The sequence below is a fragment of the Dermacentor variabilis genome, chromosome 7 (assembly GCF_050947875.1).
Source record: "Dermacentor variabilis isolate Ectoservices chromosome 7, ASM5094787v1, whole genome shotgun sequence".
NCBI classification, from domain to species: Eukaryota; Metazoa; Arthropoda; class Arachnida; order Ixodida; family Ixodidae; genus Dermacentor; species Dermacentor variabilis.
In genome coordinates this window covers 146071423-146094548 of record NC_134574.1, presented here as the reverse complement: position 1 = coordinate 146094548, position 23126 = coordinate 146071423, and the positions used below count along the sequence as shown (strand labels likewise).

The window sequence follows — 23126 nt, the reverse complement described above, 5'->3', positions numbered from 1 at the left end:
GTGCATGTCGGTCTCGCTTCTGGCAGTTTTGGACACACTATATAGCGCGGTGTCCGTGCCAGTGTCGATACCTGTATCGACGTGTCCTATACGATCCTATACGAGAGCGTCTTGTGCGTCGATCGTCGGTGAGACAGAGCCGATGACCAGTGCCTCGCGTTTCGTTCGCGCCACTTCGCTTTCGGACGGCATGCCCTGGATGCGAACAATTTGCAGCAACATTGGTCTCCAAACTTCTTCTCGCGAGTGTACATGTACCTGCTTCCCGTAGCAAAAAAAAAGGTCATTGTAAACCCAACGGTCGGCGACATTGGCAATGCATCGGATGACATTGTCCCGGCGTTGTGTTTACCATGACCTCGCTTCCACCGTAAATTGGGTCCATAAATTATGCGGTTACTCTTTGTTTGGTCCGAGGAATCTGAAAAGTCGAAATAATGAGGCCGAAATGAAGCGTGGCAAGTGATTATAAATATACGGACACACCTGGGATATAGCTGCGAGGGTGGAGTGCTCTTTCGCTATTATTCTTTTGAAGTGAACGGAGAAGATTCTGGGAAAGTATAAATCGGTTATTGACCCCGTCACGCAAACCGTAATGCCTCTCTCTCAATAATCTCGTTGCTGATCTAGGGGCACTTGTAACCTGGCGGATTTCGTTCTGGCATTAATTGTCGCCTTAGCGACCATTCAGGAGGAAATCTTGAGTAGGTTAAGTTCGCCTGTAAGTTTTCCTGTATACGCTGGAATGTCACGTAAATTCTGCAAGCAATGTTCGATGCGGAGTGCCTCTAAAATAACGTCTTGCCCACTGCACCGCTATAGAGTATCCCACTCTATACATTTGGAATCGCGGACGTTGCCTCACGAATACCCACTCTACACACGCAGGTACTTTATGGACCACCTTGGCATAAGGACGTACGACATGGGCGACATCGACCGCCTTGGAATCCAGGCCGTCGTGCAGAGAACACTGCAGGAGATTAACCCGGCGTACGTGCAACCGTGGTGGCCGGTAGCGCAATATTAACGGGAACACGGGAGGTTGCTTCCCTTTGCTGACTTGCTTCACTTAGAACGCTTGTGGTTTCTTGTTTGTTTCGCCGCAGGGGAGACAAGTCCTTGCATATCAGCTTCGACATCGACTCCATCGACAAGTTAGTTGCACCGAGCACGGGAACGCCAGGTCAGCAATTTGCCATTAATTGCACTTTCTCATACCACTTGTAGTAGTAGTAGCTGTTTTTTGCTGTTGTTTTGGTGTATTGTTGTTGTTTTGTAGTTGTTGTTTTGTTGTTCAGAACCCATCAACGATGATTGTTAATGTAAGCGAATAGCCTCAGCTTAGAAAGGTATTCGCCTTATTAAAAGGTTGATGCTCTTGAAGGCGGATGTTTTCTGGAGTGAGGATACTTATCTTTATTTCAATAAAAAGCAAATGCCAGCTAGAAGATGTATGGTCACCGTATAATGGTGGCGGCTGCTCCTTTTTACGTAATAGCAACAATAATATAAAAATAAATATTGTAAGGTATCAAGAAAGAACATAATACGTTCAAAAACTTAGAGGACAGTTTGCTAAAAGGAGTAAATGTTCCTACACGGTCCTATACACGCACGAACACACTGATACAAAATGGCGAGGAAATTTGCCGACTATATTCCTTCCTGACATAATACGCTTATACAGAATTGCAAAAAAGAAAAAAAAAGAAAAAAAGAGGAGCGTACGAGGCCGCGATGCAGTTCTGAGATGAGCCAGTGCACATGTGAGGAAGGTAAACGTAGGAAATAATGCACGATACGACAGCCAGAAAACGAGCTTGATCTCACCAGGCGCAAAAAAATAAAGTTCAGTGCCCTTCTACACTGTGAAGAGGGATGACCAGAGAAGCTGTGTATGTGGGCCCCTTAATGGCGAACAGCACCTCCGCCGTATTGCACTATCTTCGGGGTCGGCCCACGTATGGGGAGTTTAGTGTCCACACACGGACACCATCCTAGGGCAACTAGCCTTCAACGGCTTCGATTTAATTCGCGGTAGAATTGGATACGTCTTCGTGGTCAGTAATTAATTAACCAATTAATTAATTAATTACGCCCACAAATACAGGAGCAGCAGTACGAGCGCGTTCTTATGGTATCGCCGAGGGGAGCCTACGAGCCAGCTGTCGAAGAAGGCGACGTAGCTGGAGCCAATGCTTATGATGATAGTTTCGTGTTACACGAAAACTTTCCTGGGGGAAGTAGCTCTTAACATATTCGCTGTAACAAAGACATTCAGAGCGACGACTACAATTGTTAACACGCAGAGTGTGCATACTGGCACAAAATCATGCCACGCGTGTGCGTGTGTGTGTTTTGCGCTAAATCGTCGATTTTTAGAAAGCCAAGTTTTGCGTGGACCGCCAGGAAAGAATCGAGGCCGGCTGGTAGAGGTTAACAGCTTCGCTGTAAAGATGTGTGTGACGCGCATAATATAGAAGCGCACATAAATAGAAATAACTGAAGCCTATTAAGGTTACATTACTCTATAGTACATAGTACACGTTAGGTATTCGCGTGTGTTCGAAGAAATGTTCAAGTGCGTTCAATGCTTTTCGCTGAGTTGTTTTCGATGAGCAGAGGTTCCAGTAATTTTGCCAGTGAGAAACGTCGGCGAAGATAAATTGAGTTGGCGTCCTGGACGCCGACTGAGGCAGCTAGGTAAGTGTCACTGAGAATGTGCCGCTCTACGATGACGAAAAAGATCGCTTAAACTTATCCGATGCTGCGTGGAATCGAGCCCACGTCACAATGGTTCAAGTACGGCAACACGACGCTTACACTATCTTGGATTGCAGAGCGAAGTGACACGGACACAGACTAGAAGCAGACAGGACGAGCGATTCTGTGTCCGTGTCACTTCGCGCCACAATCCAAGATCACGTTATCGTACCAACTCGCTCAACTTTCTGTCCTCTTGCATAACACGACGCTTTATCGAGCCGTGCCACAAATGCATTGGGTGTGTGCCGCTCCTCAGTGAACCTCTCGCCAACTTAGGTCACCGAGCACGTACCACTGAGTGTGCGGCAAGCCAGGGAACTATTTTCAGCCTTACGCAGGCCACGGCGAGCCGCGCTTTTAGTCTCGGAGGCCACCCACACACTTCCCGGCAGCGCCACTAGATGGCGCAGCGTGTCCTGAAACAAGAGCGAGGGAGGAGCCCGGTTGCCGCATGACGTGTTTCTAAGCGTTCAACGCACGCACCGACGCCCCATGCGCGCATTTCGGAGGCCACCCGCAGGCTTCGCGGCGATGGCACTAGATGGCGCAGACTGTTTTTTTAGGGACGCGCGAAAGAGCAGTCCACGCCTCATACATAACTTGTTTAGACGGTGGCAATGACGTTGTGGCGCTATATTGATTTAGTGGTAAACGCATTATCGCCGACAGTCGTCGTAGGGTGGGTACCGCCGGATTTTTTTCTTTCTCTCTGCTGAGACTCATTTTCTAATGATTTATACCGAAATTCTGTTTCTTCCGGGGTGGTCGGTTGGGTTGGCTGTTTATATCTATCACCGCCATCTTTTTTGATTATCTTTTGTTTTCCTGTCCAGTCCTAGGAGGACTCACTCTTCGGGAAGCGTTGGTCATCGCGGAAGAAGTCAGCAAATCTGGTGAGTCAGCAGTTGTTCCAGACTAGAGATGCGCCAAACTGACTGCCTTCGAGTTGCCACTCAGACTATCTGCGTACTGCACACCGATAGCTTTTGTTACGGATGATGTTAACCGCCGCAGTGGCTATGGAGGTCTGTCGCTGCTGATGACGGTGATAATGATGATGATGGGAATTGTGATGAATATGACGCTGCTGCTCATGATGAGCACGAAGTCGCGAGTTCGATTCCCAGCCGCGCATTCCGATGAGCGCTGAATTCGAAAACGCTCGTGTACAGCAGGCGCAATTTACCGAACCTTGTATACTTGTAACTGTGGCAGATTCATCTACCATGGCATCTCTGAGGGCCTCGGTGTTGTTCTGGAACGTTAACATAAAAGACCAATCTCACTCATATAATTAATCAGCCAATTGTCTTTGGTTTAATTGCGCTTCTTTTACCCATGTTCATGTCTGGTGCTGAACTGCAGCGACAAGTGTACAAGATGCGTGAGTTGAAATCATAAGTTTGTTGTCTCGAGAGAGAGAGGGAGAGAGAGAGAGAGAGAGAGAGAGAGAGAGAGAGAGAGAGAGAGAGAGAGAGAGAGATAAGTTTAGAAGCATGCCAACCTGGTGTCCGAGACGCGCACACCCGGCCGGAAAAAGAGTGACATACAAAAAACAGAATTGTCTCGAAGGTAAGCCACCCACAATAAATTTTAAAGAAGCTTGTCGTGTGTTCTTTCCCCGTACCACCACAGTACACTCTGCCCCGAAACTCGTCGAAAATTCGTCAACTCGATGTGCTCTCTCTCTCTCTCTCTCTCTCTCTCTCTCTCTCTCTCTCTCTATATATATATATATATATATATATATATATATATATATATATATATATATATATATATATATATATATATATATATATATATATATATATGTGTGTGTGTGTGTGTGTGTGTGTGTGTGTGTGTGTGTGTGTGTGTGTGTTACAGACTTCGCTAGGGGTTTTTGTGATTTGTAATTAGGGAAAAACTGGCGCGGCCGACAGCGAAACCGGCCGTATCCTACTCACCAATTCCACGAATTGTAGCTAAAGAAGCTAAAGCTAAATTTCACGAAGTGTAGCTAAATCGGTGTGCCTCGGTCAACAACGACCGAGAATCGCACAAACCGTCCGTTCCCTGCCCGCCGCAGGATTTTTTTTTTTTCGAATCTGCGTCGTATACCTGCATAATTGCTTTTGTTTGTTGTTCTCCCTCCTTTCGGCGTATTGACTGGGATTTGGTTCTCGCTGTCATGTAGCTTCGGGCGTCAGTGGAGTTTCACTTCACTTAAACTCTGCCTCGATCTCGCAGGCCAGCTCCGGGTGCTTGATCTCGCAGAGGTGAACCCGCTGCTGGGCAACGAGCAAGACGCCGGTCACACCGTCGACTGCGGCGTGAAGCTGGTCGACGCGTTTTTCGGCAGCCCTCGCGGCGGACACCAGCCTCTCGAACTCGACGCGAACATCATCGACCCGAAATGCCTGTCCTGCCAGTGAAACCGGCGCGGACGCGCCACTTCACCGCCCACGTATACGGCAATGGGAATCTGAACACGCTGCAAACTAATTTACACCCTCGAGAGTGCATAATGGTGTACGTGCGCCTGAATCCCACCCTTACACCTTTGCGGGTGTGCGGGCGTGAGTTGCAGACTGCTTACACCTTTGTGCACCCTAAAGGGTGTAAGTTTACGATGCAGTCAGGATGAATGACGTACCGCTATAGGCGGCGAACAAGCAGAACGAATAAACTTTACACAACTCCAATCTAACTATATATTAGATCGGCATGCTAACTCACGAGTACAGTGGCTCACAATCGCTCCGAACCCACTTCACCAACGGAAGCGATCTTCAAGGGAAGCAACGGAAGCGATCTTCGGCAAACGTGAGCGGACGTATGAATGTGAGTGGGTGCTGGTAAGTGTGAATGGCGGCGACCACAGAGTTTCGTACAATAATCGCTAGAGGGAACTCTAGCGCTAGTGTCTACGGGCGAGCTGCAATGGGAGCGGTTGCGCCAGCATGCGAATGAGAGGAAGCATACATGGGTTTGCCTGAACTTCGTCCTGCTGGCTTCTAATGGCTCCGTGACCTTGTAAGCTCGACATTTTCAACAATGTAGCGCGTAATAAATAATTAAACATTATTAAAATCGTCCGACGGCGGGATTCGAATACAGACGCGGACGCGTGCATTATCGACAAGCTACGCATAACGCCCTTGTTACGCGGGCAAGCCAGTGCATTGAGAAGCTTGGCGCGTTTAGATTTAATTGGCCGCCTCGACAAGCTGAACCGTTGCAATTAGTAGCGATTGTGCGTGCTAGCAGCGTCTCCTGCACTCGGAAAAGTTCAGATTGCTCTGAAATCGATGGGGTGACCAAAGTGGCAATGAAAAACTTCTCTGGGCAGGGGGAGGAGGGTGGGGCGACGAGGACTTGAGAAGCTTTTACGCCGCTATTTCGGGCCCCACATGATCATCTGACGCATTGGCCCACATGACTATACACGAGGTCGTGCCAGACGGCATTTCGCATTTTGTTCTTAGCTCTCGCGTTTGTAGCACCGGAACGATGCCTTTAATAGGGGGGACATCGACATGTGTACTTGTTTATCATCCTCGGGTGACCGCTCTTCACCGGCGAACAAATGTTAAACATTATCGTTCAGCGCAGGACCTACCTGTATGTATCGGAAGTTCCTGGAACGTTATCGATAGTCTTAATCCTTGTCTGTTGTCAATGAACCTTGTATAGTCTTACTCTTTGTGCGAAACGAATTCTGTAATACTTCTTGGAAAAAGGCGCGGCTAAGCGAGTACTCTGGAATCTTCGACGACTAATGTTTAAAAGCCGTCGCGCTTCACCCGCAGGTCAGGTTTTCGACGATCCGCTTTTCACCGGTTAACCAATGTCAAACATTATCATTCAGGGCAGGACGCGCCCGCATGTATCGAAAGCTTCTAGAATGTTATCAATGGTTCTATCCGTTATCGGTTGTCAATGAACTTTGTGTAATCTTATTATTTGCGCGACGCGAATTATGTCATACCTTCTGGAAAAGCACGCGGGCAAGCGATTACTCAGAACCTTCGACGACTCATGTACAAAAGCCGTGCGCGCTTGACCCGCTGATCAGAATTTCCGCGATCGCCGACTTTGCTCGCCACTACAACGAAACAATATCAAGCTTCTCACGGTAAGCGTCGCATCGTGCGTGTGTTGTAGAATAATTTACTAATGGGGATCATTTTATACCGATAGCAATTATATGGACACCTCGGGCGCATTTTTGCCGTCGCCGTGGTGTTCCCAGTGGTGGTCCAGCGAGTTTAGGATTTGGAGCAAGTTTCGGATCAAGAAAGATATCGTTCTGGAGCAGTTTAGGAGAAGTCACACCGGCATTTCGGAGCAGTTTCGGAGCATAAGAATTGATCTTTTGGAACACTTGGAGTAATACAGCAGTAATATGTAGTCATTTGGTGAAGCTTGTTGTTACCGTGCCACCAGTAAGTGCTGCTCAACAATGAACCAAGGCATAAAGCCAACAATGACCAATTCAACTCGACTTCCAACGTACAGTATGAGATGTACAGTATGATGCAAATATCTTTATTACTGTTGGCAATGAACTTAATTTTGCAAACAATTAAATAAAATATTGTAGGCTAACCAGAACGGAGATATGCGCCTGGGCGCAAGACAGACATAAAATTACAAATCTACTAGAACAATTTGGGCTGTCAGGCACAAGGCAAAACGTGGTGGCAAATGACTTACGTGTATTCCAATTGACAGATATGCTTTGATATGCTTTACAGCACTAATCAAAATATGTATTGCGCCAAATAATGCTAGAAGCTTGATAAGAGACTCAGCGTCTATGAACGGTGCCAAGGTGGGATGCCTCCGTACGGTGTGTCGCAAAGATGGTGATGGCGGTAGAGGACAACGTTCAACACTCGCTTTCGTTGTGAGCTGGCTTGTCGCCTTCCCGCGTGTCGTATGGCCTCTGCGAATAGAGTTAAATCTATTCGGCGTAAAACTAACTTTTGTCCCCGACACCCGACACCCGACCTACCTTTCGAAGTACTACCGGTTAGGCCTAACGGCCAAGGCAGTGTGCCATGGAGAAAATTAGCTGTTGGCCACTGTGACCGACAAGCTTTCCACAAGCTGTCACAGAAAGGTTGCCGCTAATATGTTCGTATGAGAGCCTGACCGGTGATCGTTTCTGAGATCTGCATACGTGTTTCTGACAACCGTAAAAGCCGGCGACTACTGCAATAGCGCATAGAAGTTCGCAAACTGACAGAAAGTTCCGAACTCCGCACGTGCGAGCGCATGAATTTGCGTGCCTTCTAGTGGCTAATCAGTCCTATATCTTCGCACGTAGGTGCTACTTTCGTCGCCGTTCCCTTTGTCGACTTCAGGTATATGAATTGCTTCGATTGGAGTTGATGACATGGATTACTCTTGTGCCAGGATAGGTGTGCCTCATAAACAGATTGTGGTTTCGCCAAGTAAAAACTCCAGAATTAAATTTTTTGTCCCGAAACCAACTGAGCAAGCACCCTATATATATATATATATATATATATATATATATATATATATATATATATATATATATATATATAGTAAGGCTGAGTGCAATGTATCGACCTCATCCGAGTGTTTCACCAAATATGCGAAAAATAGAATAGAAGATAATCGAGTCGCCACCTGAATTATTTGAATGTTCACAAATCGATTCCCATAGTTGGGTACAGTCAACGCCCGATTTTTCGGGCGTCCTAGGACAGCAAAAACGTCCGAAAAAAATGAATGCATGCCTTTTACTGCCCCGAAGGGCTCAAATCGCCCCAGACACGTCCGAAATAGCTCCGAAAGCCTGCCAGTACACTTATTAGGCGTATCGGTGCCCGTACTGCGACAGGAGACATCGGGTGCACGCTTGTACAGTTAAGGAATGCACACTGTGTCAAGTGACAATTGCCCCTTCCCACTCTTGATATGTTTCATCGCAATACTTTGCGTATCCTTCGCCGCGTCACACTACTGTACTGAGGCGAAGCTAACTTTTAAAAACCGGCATTATGGAAGGCGTTGTGCTTTCCGAGCTTCGACGCCACTGCAAACAGCGACGAATTGTTTCGGTGAAAAACACGGCACCGAACAGCAAGAAGCTCGGTAGCGAACGTCAAAGTAGCTAGGCCTAGCGTTGTCGCGGTGGTGGCTACGGCTGCCAGCGGATGTGAGTGCGAGAGATAATCGAGGCGGCGAGATAATCAAAATGGCGGCGGTGGTGGCTTCCATCATTGCCGTTTCGGACCTGCGGTCATGGCAAAAAGTGCGGAAAATCGGACGGCGAAGGGTGCTTGTGTCCGAAATTTCAGATGTTCTTATACTTAAGAGGTTTAGCTTGTCCGGTATTCCGGTAAAACGCAGGACGACGGGGCGTTGGGGCGGAGGCGTAAACAGCAAGTACAGCAAGTATGTCTGTAGGGAAATACAAAATATTTTAAGTTAATGCCAATGTTTCCCTCTAAGCGCCGGACGTGGCGTCATCGACGGTATCATTACGTCATGAGAGAAAAAAAGAAATGGGCAGAACGCGTCTCACGAGGAATGTCGACGTTACGGCTATTAGCATTAAAGCCATGCATCGACGCAATATCCACCGTAGACATGTATCACATATGAGGCGTGTATGCAGTCGGGCTTCTCTGTCGTGCCCTCTGGACATGCTGCATTATCCAGCGGCGCCACCGCAAAGTCCGCGGGTGGCGCTTGTGTGAGTACACATTCAGACAAGGTTGTCTGATTACACAGCGTGTCCCAGCTAATTTTAGCCCGAGTGTAAAAATATGCCGATGCACTCAAAGACGACGAGAGCAAATGCATTTTGCTGACTATTGTATGTAGTAAGTCACAGTTTTTTTTTGTATTCTGCTCAATTGCATAATTAGTCGAGATTAATTGACCAACTTCTGGAGCAATGAAGTTGGGCAAAAGATTCCACTCAGGAAGTTGTAGGACGGTTTGGAAGAGTTCTGATTAAACAGTTTCTAAATTACGGCACTTTACGTGCCAAAACCACGATTTGATTATGAGGCACCCCGTAGTGGGGGACTCAAGAAATTTGGACCACCTGGGGTTGTTTAACGTGAACCTAAACCTAACTACCACAGGTGTTTTGCCATTTCGCCCCCATCGAAATACGGGCGCCGTGGCCGGGATTTGATGCCACGACCTCGTGCTTAGCAGCCCAACGCCATAGCCACTAAGCAGCCACAGCAGCTACAGTTTCTAACTTTCTATCCATCAAGTTTTAGTTCTTTTTCCCGCTTACTGCAGGTGCCTGCGAAAAAAAATTTTAAAAACTGACCACGTGACATGCCCTTTTGCGCTGCGACATGTCGATGCTCCCAAACGTCCCGCGTCAAATTAAAGCTTCAATTAAGGCACTCAAATTATCAATCAATTCATTTCAATCGATTATCAATCAATTCAATTAAGGCAAATTAAGGCAGTCAAATTAAAGGTTCAAGCATGGGCAGAGAATAATGGCATTTTGGGAGAACTTCAGAATGACTTCATAATAGGTGGGCGTTTAGATGATAACTTATTTGTTCTTATGCAGTGTATTGAAATACCGAAAATTGAAAGAAGCTCGTTATATGTGGCCTTTTTAGACATTACAGGAGCTTACGACAATGCAGACCGCATCATTTTGTGGGATATTCTGGAAGGGGAAAGCTTAGGTGACGGTTGTCTGCAGCTTTTGAGAGATATTTATCTAGAAAATACCGTTTGCGTTGAATGGGAAGGGATGAGGAGCGAGGAGAAAGTTGATATCAACAAGGGACTGAGGCAGGGGTGCCCTTTATGCCCGCTGCTGTTTATGATGTACACGGTGAGGATGGAGATGGCGCTAGAAGGAAGTAATATCGGGTTTATAATCTCTCATACAGACAGGCGGGTACAGTAGTAGTGCTGTAGCTTCCAGGTTTATTTTATGCGGACGACATTGTGTTGCTAGCTAACAAACAAAGTGATTTGCAACGTCTGAATAATATCTGTGGGCAGGAAGGCAACAATTTAGGTTTGAAATTTAGTGTTAGAAAATCAGCTGTTATGGTATCCAATGAAAACAGTGAACAGACAATGGAGATACAGAGCCAGGAAATACCTCGGGTAACAGAATATAAATAGCTTAGTATATGGATAAACGAAGGCAATAGATATATGAAAACGCAAGAAAAAACCATAATAGTAAAGGGGAAGAGAAATGCAGCCATAATGAAGCACAGAGCGCTATGGGGATACAATAGGTACGAGGTCCTCCGAGGTATGTGGAAAGGTGTCATGGTTCCAGGTCTTACTTTTGGAAATGCGGTTGTTTGATTTAAATCAGGGGTTCAATCAGGACTCGACGGGAACCAAAGGTCAGTGGGTCGCCTCGCATTGGGCGCTCACGGGAAGACTACAAATGAAGCTGTGCAGGGTGATATGGGCTGGACTAGTTTTGAAGTGAGGGAAGCTCGCAGTAAAATTGAGCATAAAGAACGGCTGAGGAATACGAAAGAAAAGTAAATGGGCTGGGAGAGTGTTCAGGTATCTGTACAGGAAAAACATTGATTCACAGTGGAGGAAAAGAACTAGGAAGCTTACCAGCAAGTATGCGCCCTGTAGGGTGGGCAACACAGCAACAAAGCAGGTCAAGCGGAAAGTCAGAGAGGCTGAAATAATCTCATGGGTGGCGGCCATGGAAGAGAAACCTGCCATGAGTAACTACTTAAGAGGAAAAAACGAAATCAGGAAAGAAACAATTTATGATAACTCAAAGGGAAGCTCATTACTTTTCGAAGCGAGATCGGGATGCCTTAGAACACGCACCTATAAAGCGAGATATAAGACGGAAGAAGAAGCATGTGCTTGCTGCGGTAAAGCTAGGGAGGCTATATGGAGCATGTTTTATTGGAATGTGAAGACGTCTACCCAGCGGTCAATTTAGGCGCCACTGGCCTCCTTGAGGCACTTGAGTTCAGCAAGAGCAGTGGAAAAGCAAACATATCCGCAATAGGCATTAGTAAGAGGCGATCGGAGGATTGGTGGAAGAAAAGTAGGGAAACGACAAAAAACGGAGACGTACAAAATCGCAGTTCGCAATATGGGATCAGAAAATTTGACTGTGCGAGTTCATAGTGTATTTTTTTATTATTTAACCTAGGTAGGACATTAGACAGTATAATAGCAAGAGCTTGGCGGCGCAACCCACCGACCCGTTCCAAAGGGGACGCTCATAACATCCATCCATACATCCATCCATCCACCCGCGTGGTGAGCATTGTGGCAACTGCCATCACCCCGTTTCAAAGGGGACGCTTCTACCTTCCTTCCATCCATCCGCGTAGAAACGAACATAGCATTCAGCCGGGTGTTCTGCCGCTGCGTCTGCTTACCGCTGTAGTAAACCGCCGCGAAGGTAGCACATGGCTGGCGTATATCGCAATTAATGCGAACGTCTGCGCCCCTGCCCCGTCGCCTTTTACGTACGGTTGCCCTTGGCGAACCAGTTGTAGGCCTTCAGTAAATGAGCGCCTGCTGAATAGACGTGCAAGATCGGCAGCTGCTTGCTTTGCGCCCTAAAAAGAGAGAGATAGAGAACAGACGAAGGGCGGAGTTCTGTGAGCCGGCATTCATTCTTGTTGTGAAGTACCAACGGCAGTGGTAATCGGTAGTAGTGCTAGTATCATGCGAGAAGAGAGACATAAATAGAAGAGAAGAAAGGCAGGGAGGTTAAGTTAGACGCGCGTCGGGTTTGCTACCTTGCAATGAGGGAAGGGTGTAGGTAGCATCCTGTTCGTGATAGTCCTCGAACGGGAAGGAACACTGCTCGCGCTGTGGCTCGGGAAACGAAAAAAAGCATTGTGCATTATGATACGTCGCAGTGCACTGTCTCTCCGAAGGATGCCGCTGCTGCCGATGCTACTGCTTCTCACCGTCAACCTGGCTTCCCTTGAAGGGAAACCAGTGAATGAAGAAAGGTATGTAGATTGATATCCAGTGCTTGAGCACGACTTGTATTTCTTTTTTTTTTTTCAACCCGATGTAGACCTACTGAATATTCCCAGTGGCAGATAGCGCAATTGTTGCCATATCAGCCGGATCACTCCAACACGCTAACTTTGCTTGAGCTACAAATCGCCAGTATAATAATTGAGTAATGAAATTGTACTAATTGCCTTTGTACTTAAACATTTCATGATGCTTTTCAAACTTCGGAATTGAAGTCGAGGATTAGATGAAGCGAGATCAATTTAAAAAAAAAAAAAGTGTTTAGTGCCATTTGCCTCAAAATCTCTGGCAAAATGCAGTGGGGAGCAGAGGCCACTGGAGCCCATTGATAGTTTATTCTCTTCCTATTCGGAATAGTTCGCTATACAAAAATCCCCTCGTATGTAGCTCAGAATTCAGTCCATTACTATGGCATAAGATTATTCAGACTTTTAAGTTTCCCTTTCCTGTCCTGTGCGCCAGCACAGGCGTACGTCGACGCACGGTGGTTATTTCCGCAACCAACCACTCGGATATATATATATATATATATATATATATATATATATATATATATATATATATATATATATATATATATATATATATATATGGGCAAGGGCACGCGAGGCACCCGATATTATCTCCGGCTGAGCGTATACAGCGCTAAAGTCCTGTCAGCGCAGAAAAAGAAATCGTGCTCCGTGTACTTCCCCAATAGCCATGCGAATAATTCTACCCGAATTCGCCACCCCCAGTTCGTTTAACTGGCGTCATCCTTGAAATGCCGACAAAAAAATCCTCGGCGTTATATTTAATTAGAACGCAATCTTTACTGAACATGTAAACTACCTCCTGACAGACTCGGAAATTATTTCCTCCCTTTACAAACATCCGTTCTTTGTATCAAGGCGTCACACGCTTTAGTGGCCAACATTTCTGACCTTTGCACTTTACTTCGAAGCCCTCCTCCGTACGCCGCACACTGTGGCTAGGCCATCTGTGGTGCCTTGCGTGCAATTCGAGCACGTAAGCACCTATAGTTCTGGATTGAGCAACAGCGCAGTCGGCTCTCTCGTCCTGCTTTGTTTCCGTCCTCGGTTTTTTTTATATATGCGAGCGTGCACCAGCTGGCCTAGCAGTCCGTTTCACTATGACATTACGTGTTTTTCTTAGGAATGGGTACTTGCTTTCATAATGAACACGCAATACATGCGTAGTTAACGGTAGACTTGGCGTCTAGCCTACTTCGTTTTGTACAGCATAGGCAATGATTGAGCGTGGGCAATTTCAAGGACCCAATGAAGGAGAAAATTGGGGGAGCGTCTATGAAGACTCTGCCCCCTCCCCCCCGTGTAATCATGCGTTCAATGTTGAATTAACTAATTGCTAAATGAATGAACATGTTGAATTAATGAGAATGCAGTTGATGCGCGTAAATAAGAAAACTGTCCGCAATAGCTTTATACAGCTAGTAGCTAAAGACACATTGTATGTTCTCTACAAACGTCGCGATTTTTTTTTTTTTTTTTAGTTGGAGGCACGCGAAAAACATTTCTGATTTGGACCCATTTTAATAGGATATTAATCGGTTCAGGAAGCTCCGAACCGGTTCTAACGGTTATCATTTTCCCTCCGGATCGAGCTGAACCGGAACCGAAAAGTCTGAAACTGAACTCTATATAACTGAACCAGAAGAGTTTTCGGTTAACACATCCTGATTAACACCTATACTGTTTCTAGGAGCCTATAGCTTGCCTATCCCATCTTCTAGAAGCCTGTATAGCTTGCGGTCGCGGAGGAGTTACATTATGCGGTGAACACGCTATGTGTATGAGAGAATAGCGCAGAAAACTCGACGAAACCTGCAGGAGAACGTGCGCATGACCGCGTGCCTATCCTTCGCGATCGTGGTGGCGACGCATTAAGCGGACAGGGTTCTTCGTAATTATGCAAAATGTCTATTACAGCCACATCTCGTGTATTGTTAGAATGACAAACTGTGTCGTAACATAGCTAGTTCCAAACAAGTCGCCTCGCAGAGAGCACAGAGAGCGATGCATGCTCGATTCCAGGACCGACAACTCATCGACGGCGGTCAACTTCACGAGCAGCCGGCAAGAGATTGGAGTCCTCGGAGTTCCGATCCATCAAGGTCAGGTGAGAACCGTGCCAGAATCCTGCGCCTGCGCAGCGTCCTTTCTCGGGAACAGCTGTGACTCGAACTTCGCATTGCGTGTTTTACTGCAACCAGCGGTTTATGAACTATAACAGTGGTGCTCCGGCCAGTTTAAGATTTGGAACAATTTTTGACAAGCAGGAAAAACGTCGTTCCGGAGCGATTTCGGAGCAGCCCCATCAGCATTTTGGAGCAGTTTCGGAGCAGAAAATTTTGAATTTTTAGAACGCTTGGAGTAGTACAGCAGTAATCTGTAGCCATTAGGTGAAGCTTGTTATCACTGTTCAATTATTAAGTGCTGCTCAACAGTGAAGCAAGGCACAAAGCCACAGCGCGACCAATTAAAGTTGCCTTCCCACGGACGGTATACCATGCACGGTATGTTGCAAATAAATTTTTTTTTTCGGTAGGCAAAAAAAGTTAATTTTGTAAACAATTAAATGAAACTTTGTAGACCAACGAGAACAGAGATATGCGCATTCCCTCAGGACAGACATAAAATTACAAATGTGCTAGAACAATTTGCGCCGTCAGGCACAAGACAAAAACTGATGGCAAACGTCTTATGGGTATTCCAAATGACAGGTGTGCTTTGATATGCTTCACCGCACTAGGAAAAATGTGTTTTAGGCCCAATAACAATGCTAGAAGGTCGACAAGAGACTATGCGTCTATTAGCGTCGCCAAGGTGAGATTCCTCCGTAGGGTGCATCGCAAAGATAAGGATGGTAGTGGAGAACAACGTTCGTACCATACCGTACTTTGGCTTTCTTTGTGAGGCGGTTTGTCGGCTTCCCGTGTGTCGTCTGGCCTCTACGAGTAGATACGAGTTGATTCGGTGTAAAACCGTAACTTCTGTCGCCGATACCCGACCTACCGATTAGGCCTAACGACCAAGGCAGTGTGCCATGGCCTAATTTGGCTGTTGGCCGACGTGACCGGCAAGATTTCCACATGCAGTCACGGAGAGCTTGCCGCTAATATGTTCGTATGAGTGCCTAACCGACAATCGGTTCTGTGATCATGCATACCAGTTTTTTGACAACCTTCAAAGCCAGCAACTATTGCAATCGCGCATATAAGTTCGACGACTGATAGAAAGTTCCGAACTGCATGTGCAAAACACGTGAAACCGCGTGCATGAACACGCGTATGTGATACGATCTGCGTGCCTTCCAGTGGCTAACCGATCATATACCTTCGCCCATAGGTGCCGCTTTCGACACCGTTCCCTTTGTAGGCGTCGGGTATAGGAATTGTTTCGATTGGAGATGACGATCCGGATCACCTTTGTACAAAGACAGACGTGCCTGAAAATCAGACTGTGGTTTCGACACGTAGAAACTCCAGAATTAAATTTTCTTTTTGTCCCGAAACCAGCGGGGTGCATTGGCAAGCGCGCAATACATCGATCTCAGCGGAGTGTTTCACCAAATATGCGAAGTATAGAGTAGTAGATAATTGAGTCGCGAACTGAATTATTTGAATGTTCACAAATCGATTCATATAGTTTAGTACAGTCAACGTGCGATTTTTCGGACTCCCTAGCGGCCGCGAGAACGTCCGAATAATCGGGAAGTCCGAAAAAACGAATGCATACCTTTTATTGTCCCCAAGGGCTCAAATCGCCACAGACACATCCGAAATATCTCTGAAGGGCTGCTGGTACACTTAATAGGCGTATCGGTGCTCGTAGTGCGACAAGAGACGGTGGGTGCACGCGTGTGTAATTAAGGATTACATACTCTGTCCAGTGACAATTACCGCTTCCCACTTTTGGTATGCTTCACCGCATAACATGACTGTATTAAGGCAAAGCTGACTTTTGGGAACCGGCATTATGCAACCGTGTTTCCTGAGCTTCGAAGCCATTCGAGGATTAGAAAGGCGGAGTCAGCGCCGTTGCTAACAGCGGCGAATTGATTTAATAAAAACATGGCACCGAACAGCAAGAATCTTGGTAGCGAACGTTGAAGTAGCTAGGCCTAGCGTTGCCCGCGGTGGTGGCTACGGCTGTCAATGGATCTGCGTGCGAGAGTGTCTATTCGAGGCGACGAGTTAATCAAAATAGCGGCGGTGGTGGCTTCGATCAATGCCGTTTCGGACCTGCGGTCATGGCAAAAAGTCTGACAAATCGGAAGTCGAAGGGTTTTTGCGTCCGAAATTTCAGAAAATCTTATATATTGACTCTATGTGTTATGTACCGTGGCGTGCCACGAAGGCGTCCGAATTATCTGACATACACAAAAAAATCGGGCGTTCGGAAAATCGGTCGTTGACTGTAGTTACGTAACCCTACTTAAAGCATTGCATTGCCAGGAGAACGCGAAAATGCCGCACTTTCGCGCAGTTGGCGCAAATTGCATTTTAGCGCATGCGCGCAGCCAGGAGCAGACAAGTCGAAGTGTAGCAAACTGGCGCAACTGGAGCACCAGTGCACCTACAGAGAAATTAACCAGCCCTGTTCGTTCGTTCGTCACACTCTGGTTCAAGTACGGTCACGCAAAGAACGAAAAAAAAACGAATTGCCAGTTTCTCTCGAAGGTGATGCATTGAATGCGATAACAATAAAGTGTTGCGCTCGGTGCTCCTCACACGGTGTTCTAACAATACGCAGAAGCAACACTGCGCAACGCCGCACGCTAGAAATCGCTGCACATTTAAAGATGGTTAAAGTATACCCGGATGTGCACGGTACGGGGAATTTAGCCGCAGCAGGAACAGCAAGCAGGAGCACGCGGCCCATGGCGCGTCACAACGGTGGCGCAATAGGAGACGCCAACACGGGAGCTACGAGCGTAGCACTTAGATGGTGTACGAGATTGTACAGTTTGGAAAGCCAACCCACTCCCTTGACATCGCGTGATTGGTCAGAATGGTGCCTTTGTCTACGAAAGCGCGATTCTGATCAACGATGCGAGAGCAAGCGAGCGGTTATGAGATCGCACCCCCTCATACAACGCCATTGACACTGCCAAGAGTTTTCTCGATCCGCAGGTATACAGTGGAAACCTCAATGCGCTTGCTAACGAGCCGTGTACCGAAGCCAGAACGCACTGACTGCGCCGTCTTGATTGTAACGCGTGGGGTTGTTTGGAGCAAGTGAAATAATGCCGAAACGCAAGTGCACATTTAGTGAGCAGCTTGGAAAAGTGTTTCCCCTTCGCTTGAATAAAGCTTGGAATAAATATTGGAATATTGAATCTCGTTTCTCCGTCCCAGCCAACCACCCGTTCCCCCTGTCCCGCTTTCATGTCTGGAGAATCTGTTCGCGTTATGTAAGTCTCACTCCAACCCTCCAGTACCTTCCAAGTTTTGCCGGACGGAAACGATTACCTTATACGGAAAGCGTTACCTACCCTGCGGTACGGTAGCACGGTGTTTCTAAAACTCTCAAGTATAATGAAGACAGGAGCTGAAACTATCAGCAAGCCTTCGTGAATGTATAGAAATCTGCTAAAAACATTGGTGATAATCGTGCCTTCTGCACACTGTAAAATAATATGCACCCTTAAAAGTGAATATGGGTGCAAATCGGTCTATGACTGACACCCTTGCGCCCTTTTTGCGAGTAAGGGTTTGAGTTATAGACAGGTTACACACTTTTTCCAAAAACTCTCAAGGGTGCAAATGATTTCACGGCGTGCTCCAATCCTCATCATAAAAGGAATTATGCAAGAAATACGTAATGTATTCAAAGATGCGCCTTTTTTCTTATTATTTTTTGTCTGAAAACAAAACCGACAGTGGTGTGCCTTACTCTGTAAAAAAATGTACATCCCCAAAAGTAAATACGGGTGTAAATCTATATAACTCAAACCTTTACCCCTTAAAAGGGCATAGTGGTGTGAGTTATAGGCACATTTACATCCTTATTCACTTTTATGGATGTACACTATTTTACAGTGTATAGCTAAACTAAAGTTATTGACTTCTGTGTCAGCGTCCTTTCTTTCTTTCTTTTCTTATTTCTTTCCTGAAAAGCGCAAGCTCGGAGTCGAAAAGGGTCCACAGTTCCTACGCGACGCTGGACTCCTCGACAAGCTCAGAGATCTCGGTAAGTGTTCAAGTCGTCCAGGCACAATATAGCTGGACCGCCAGTAAAACTCGCCACGTGAATTTTGTTTCATTGATTCACTAGAGGTTATAATGTCCGCTCAACCCCACTGAGGCTACGAGACACGTACGCCGCGCGGAATTCTTTAGCCTGTGCACAAATTTCGCTACACCGGTGTTTTTTTTTCTTTATTTCTTTTTTCGCACTCGGCCTCATCGCAACGCGGGTTGCCACCGCGGCTGGGTCTCGAACCCGGATCCGACCTCTTTCTCAGCCATAAAAGGCCGTAGCCACAGCTTCTATCTCCACAGAAAAAGATCTTACTACGAGATTGGTTCATCTATTGCGATTAGGGCTGGGCGTCTAGAAATAAAGAAAAGAAGAGCTCGATTTTTTTCGGCATCTGTAAATCCGCCAATTATTCGATTTATCGTATTTGCGGTTTTACGTAGACGCGAGTTAAGAAAAAAACTTGTGTGCTTAAATATTCAAGACCGATAAAAAACCGTGCTGCATATCGGCAGCAGGAGGCCTTTAACATCGTGCTGCAGCTGCGACGCTTCCCCCGTGAAAAACGCATCAAGCATAACGATCTCACTGATACGCAATCATTATGTGCAGCTGTAGAGACCAAGAAGCTCGCTAACGCGCGAGCCATCAGCGTGAACGGGTAGGGTTAACCTGGCTCGAACTGGAGAGGTTGCAATAGTTATGTTACATACCTTCACTTATGGGTATTTGGCTTAAAAAAGAAAGACATAATTACCGCGTCGACAGCCCTTTGCTTATGGCCCACGCACTACAGCAGCTGCTGCACAGACTATATTTTGCCTTCTCCAGCTCAAAGAGCAGGGCGCATATACGTACATATTTTTTTTCTGAGACAGACAAGCGCCATCTTAGTTTAAACATTGTAGTTGAATTTGTCATTCCCTTCATTGCTGTAGAGCAAGCAAAGTGGAGACATCGGTGTCAACGCTTGCTCGATTTTGCTCGCTTGAGCTCGGCCGATTAATTGCAAAAAAAAAAAAGAAAGAAACTATAGACGGGATTGAAGCAAAATTCGGAAAGCCAGAAGCTTTAACCGATCCCTGTCGTAAGCTTAGCCTGCAAGTCAGCCCAGGGATAATGGAAAATATCGAGGGCTAACGTGCCCCGTTGGCCTCTCCTCAGTGTCTCTTTGTATAATTAACGGAATCGTGATTGCATACGTTTGAGTGACCCTAATTATGGATTTCCGACGGGACATAAGGCCTGTATGTAGGTGTGCACTTGCGACTTCTTTGAGTGGCGTCCGAAGCCCTCGTTTAACGCAATTTACATATCGGCACACGCACAGTTTAGCTTAACTAATCTCGCCTGACAAAGTTTCGGATTTGCGGGCACAGCAGACATACACATCCAAGCAGCTGCTCAAAGATGAGCTAATTAATGATTGCTTCCCACTCCTCTTCGCGAGCGCAGATAGGGTGAAGGGAGAGCGGTATACTGGTCCGGTCAAAGAGCAGTGGTTTAAGCTACCCTTGTGAAATCGAATTTAAAAAATGTATACGTATTATGTCTAGACTTCTTGCACTTCGCCCTTGGCTCAAAAAAGTGAATTCATTGAGTATATGGTCAGAGGATCCCTGGCATTCTATACAGCTATGAGAAAGTCGTCAATCAACAAGTATGTTTCATCCAGTAATTTATTTCTGCGCAGACTTTCAAAAAGATTAACTGTAGAATGTCGTGCAGACATGAGACAACAAGATGTGAAACACCATAAATCCACGGCATTTTGTATATACAATGTCGATAGAGAGTTTACAGGCTTTATATTGAAAAGAAAAGTGCGTATATATATATATATATATATATATATATATATATATATATATATATATATATAGAGAGAGAGAGAGAGAGAGAGAGAGAGAGAGAGAGAGAGAGAGCGAGAGACGCCGCCGCCGCCGATAGAGGCAGACGATAAGGTGGTGCTTGAGATTACATAATCTGCAGGCGTTAAGAGCGCAGCGATTAAGTGAAGACCAATTATAATATGGCCTTCATTCTGCAGCAGTTGTAAAAGGGGCTACTCGGGGTGATAATGATAATGAGGGTGTAGAGATAAATTTTCCTTTGAGGGCACTCCGTAGTCACCAAACATTCTAGTTAGTGCCTGGTATATAGCAGCACATTCTGGAACATTGTCACGCCAAGTATATTGTGGGCGGAGTGTTCGAAGTCGCGTTGCCCGTTGTTTAATTGTTGCTCTTGCTCGAGCTTCTGCGCGTAAGTGCTCAACAGGCCGTGAGGAAGGACTAGACCAGTGTGCCACAGCCTCCGATCTCGGAGGTTATGTGTGCGCTCATAAACTTCTGTCGCAGGTCACAAGGTTGAGGACCTCGGCGACGTCCTCGTCGAAGGCAAGCCAAATGTCACCGACTGCGGCGCGATCGAGTCGGACGTCGTGGGACAGACCAATAAGAACGTGAGGCTTTCGAAAATGGAGCACGCTGAGCGCGCACGAAATTTCGCGACGAGAAAGAGGTTAATTTTTTTACCCCCGGTAGAAAGCATCTACCCATAATTGCCAATCTCAATGCGACGTCAAAAAGTTTGGACAAATAATCGCCTCGTTTTTCTCAAACTTTTCCACTGGGTGACCACTTTTAGGAGTACGAAACCTAGCATGACACCTCCCCCCCCTCCCTCCTGCTCTTTGAATGCCTTCAGATTTTTTTTTTTAATGACACGGATACATTTACATGTTCAGTTATTTAACTTGCCTGTTATGTTCTTGACAAGGATTGATGTAATTGTGTATTTAAATGAGAAGGATGTAGTTTAGCCTTTGAGGCCTGGACTTTAAGCGCGACAGCATATCTTGGCTACCTCGCAGACAAAATTTCGTCGCCTCGCACCAGTAAACGAAGTACGAAGAGGGAAGTGGATAGTTTAAAACTTGACGTCAACGGTTGGTAGGATGCATTGACGTTATGGGTGATAGTCATAATTGGACTCTTCATGACCCTCAGAAAAAGGCTTGATCACGACCGATTGGAGGGTCTTGACCCGCAGTTTGATAAACAGTGCTATTTGAATAATGCTTAATAAATGACACCGACCGACTAGGGGCATTAGCAAATAGCCGCCCATGTAATGTACCCGTATGTGGACATTTCTTAGTACATAGAAATACGTATTATGAAGGTATAATGAAAGTCGCATAATGACACACTGAAACACAGTCAAAATCAAGGTGGACTCATACATAAACAAAACCTACCTAAAGTCTTAGTGAAAGTTTCAACATTCTTAAGGTCAAGTCACATAAATAAGTGACACAAACTGACTCTTAATGTCAAGCAAAGTAACATAGTATACCAAGTGATGCATTTTAACGGAAACATTTGTTTTTTAAGAAATTGAATTTAACCGGTGGGACGATGCTTTCTTCACTGCTCGTTTTTTCAGCACGGTAGACACTGGGTAGTCGAGCAGCCTTCGCAGTTCGTGCGCTAATTCACACAGGTTCGATCGTTAACTTTACTAATGCGGGTATAACGCCAGTATTTCAATGGTAGTACGAGTATTAGGGGGCGCTGCGGGCGGCAAAATCAATTTACACGATTTCAAAAAAGAAAAATACGCCATTTGTTGTGGGGATAGCCATCGACAAAAATGTGCCCCTTGATCGCTTCGCGATACCGAAACAGGCCGGGTGCGCCAATAGCACTTGATATGGGGCAGTGCACACGTTATTTTCGACGCTGTCGTAACTTAGAAAAGCGTGCATGTGACGATCTGCTCAGCCACGTCCAATACGTCGTCGCACGTCATCAATCGCTCGTATACCATGGGATCATGTCTTGGCGACGGTAGACATGATCCCGTGCAATGTGAGCAGGTGGTGATGTGCGACGATGGACCTTACGGTCACCCAGACATAATCTTCGGGAAATCAAAATGATAAGAGGCCCGCACAGTCCTGGCAATCCGTTGATGTAAAGCAGCCAAACGAGGCGGGGAGCACAGCCTGTGCAGTTCTTTCAGGCGTCCTTCGTTCGCCCAGTTTCGGTATGTACAGAGGCGCGAAAACGTGAATTTTTCGTCGCCGGATATCTTATCGACGAATGGCGTTTTTGAAAC

The 23126-nt window shown here is 46.2% G+C and overlaps 1 protein-coding gene across 3 annotated transcripts in view; it reads left to right on the top strand.

Moving 5' to 3' along the window:
• LOC142588106 (arginase-1-like) overlaps positions 1–23126 on the top strand; it is a 54340-nt gene that overhangs the window by 15695 nt on the left and 15519 nt on the right. For 2 of the 3 annotated variants that reach the window (XM_075699579.1, XM_075699576.1), the window contains 4 exons: positions 892–996; positions 1113–1189; positions 3606–3665; positions 5005–5453. In XM_075699579.1, coding sequence (XP_075555694.1) covers positions 892–996; positions 1113–1189; positions 3606–3665; positions 5005–5189 — 427 coding nt within the window. In that variant the 3' untranslated portion in view covers positions 5190–5453. Of the gene's footprint in view, positions 1–891; positions 997–1112; positions 1190–3605; positions 3666–5004; positions 5454–23126 lie in introns of those variants that run through there. The other variant, XM_075699577.1, reaches the window with a different exon arrangement.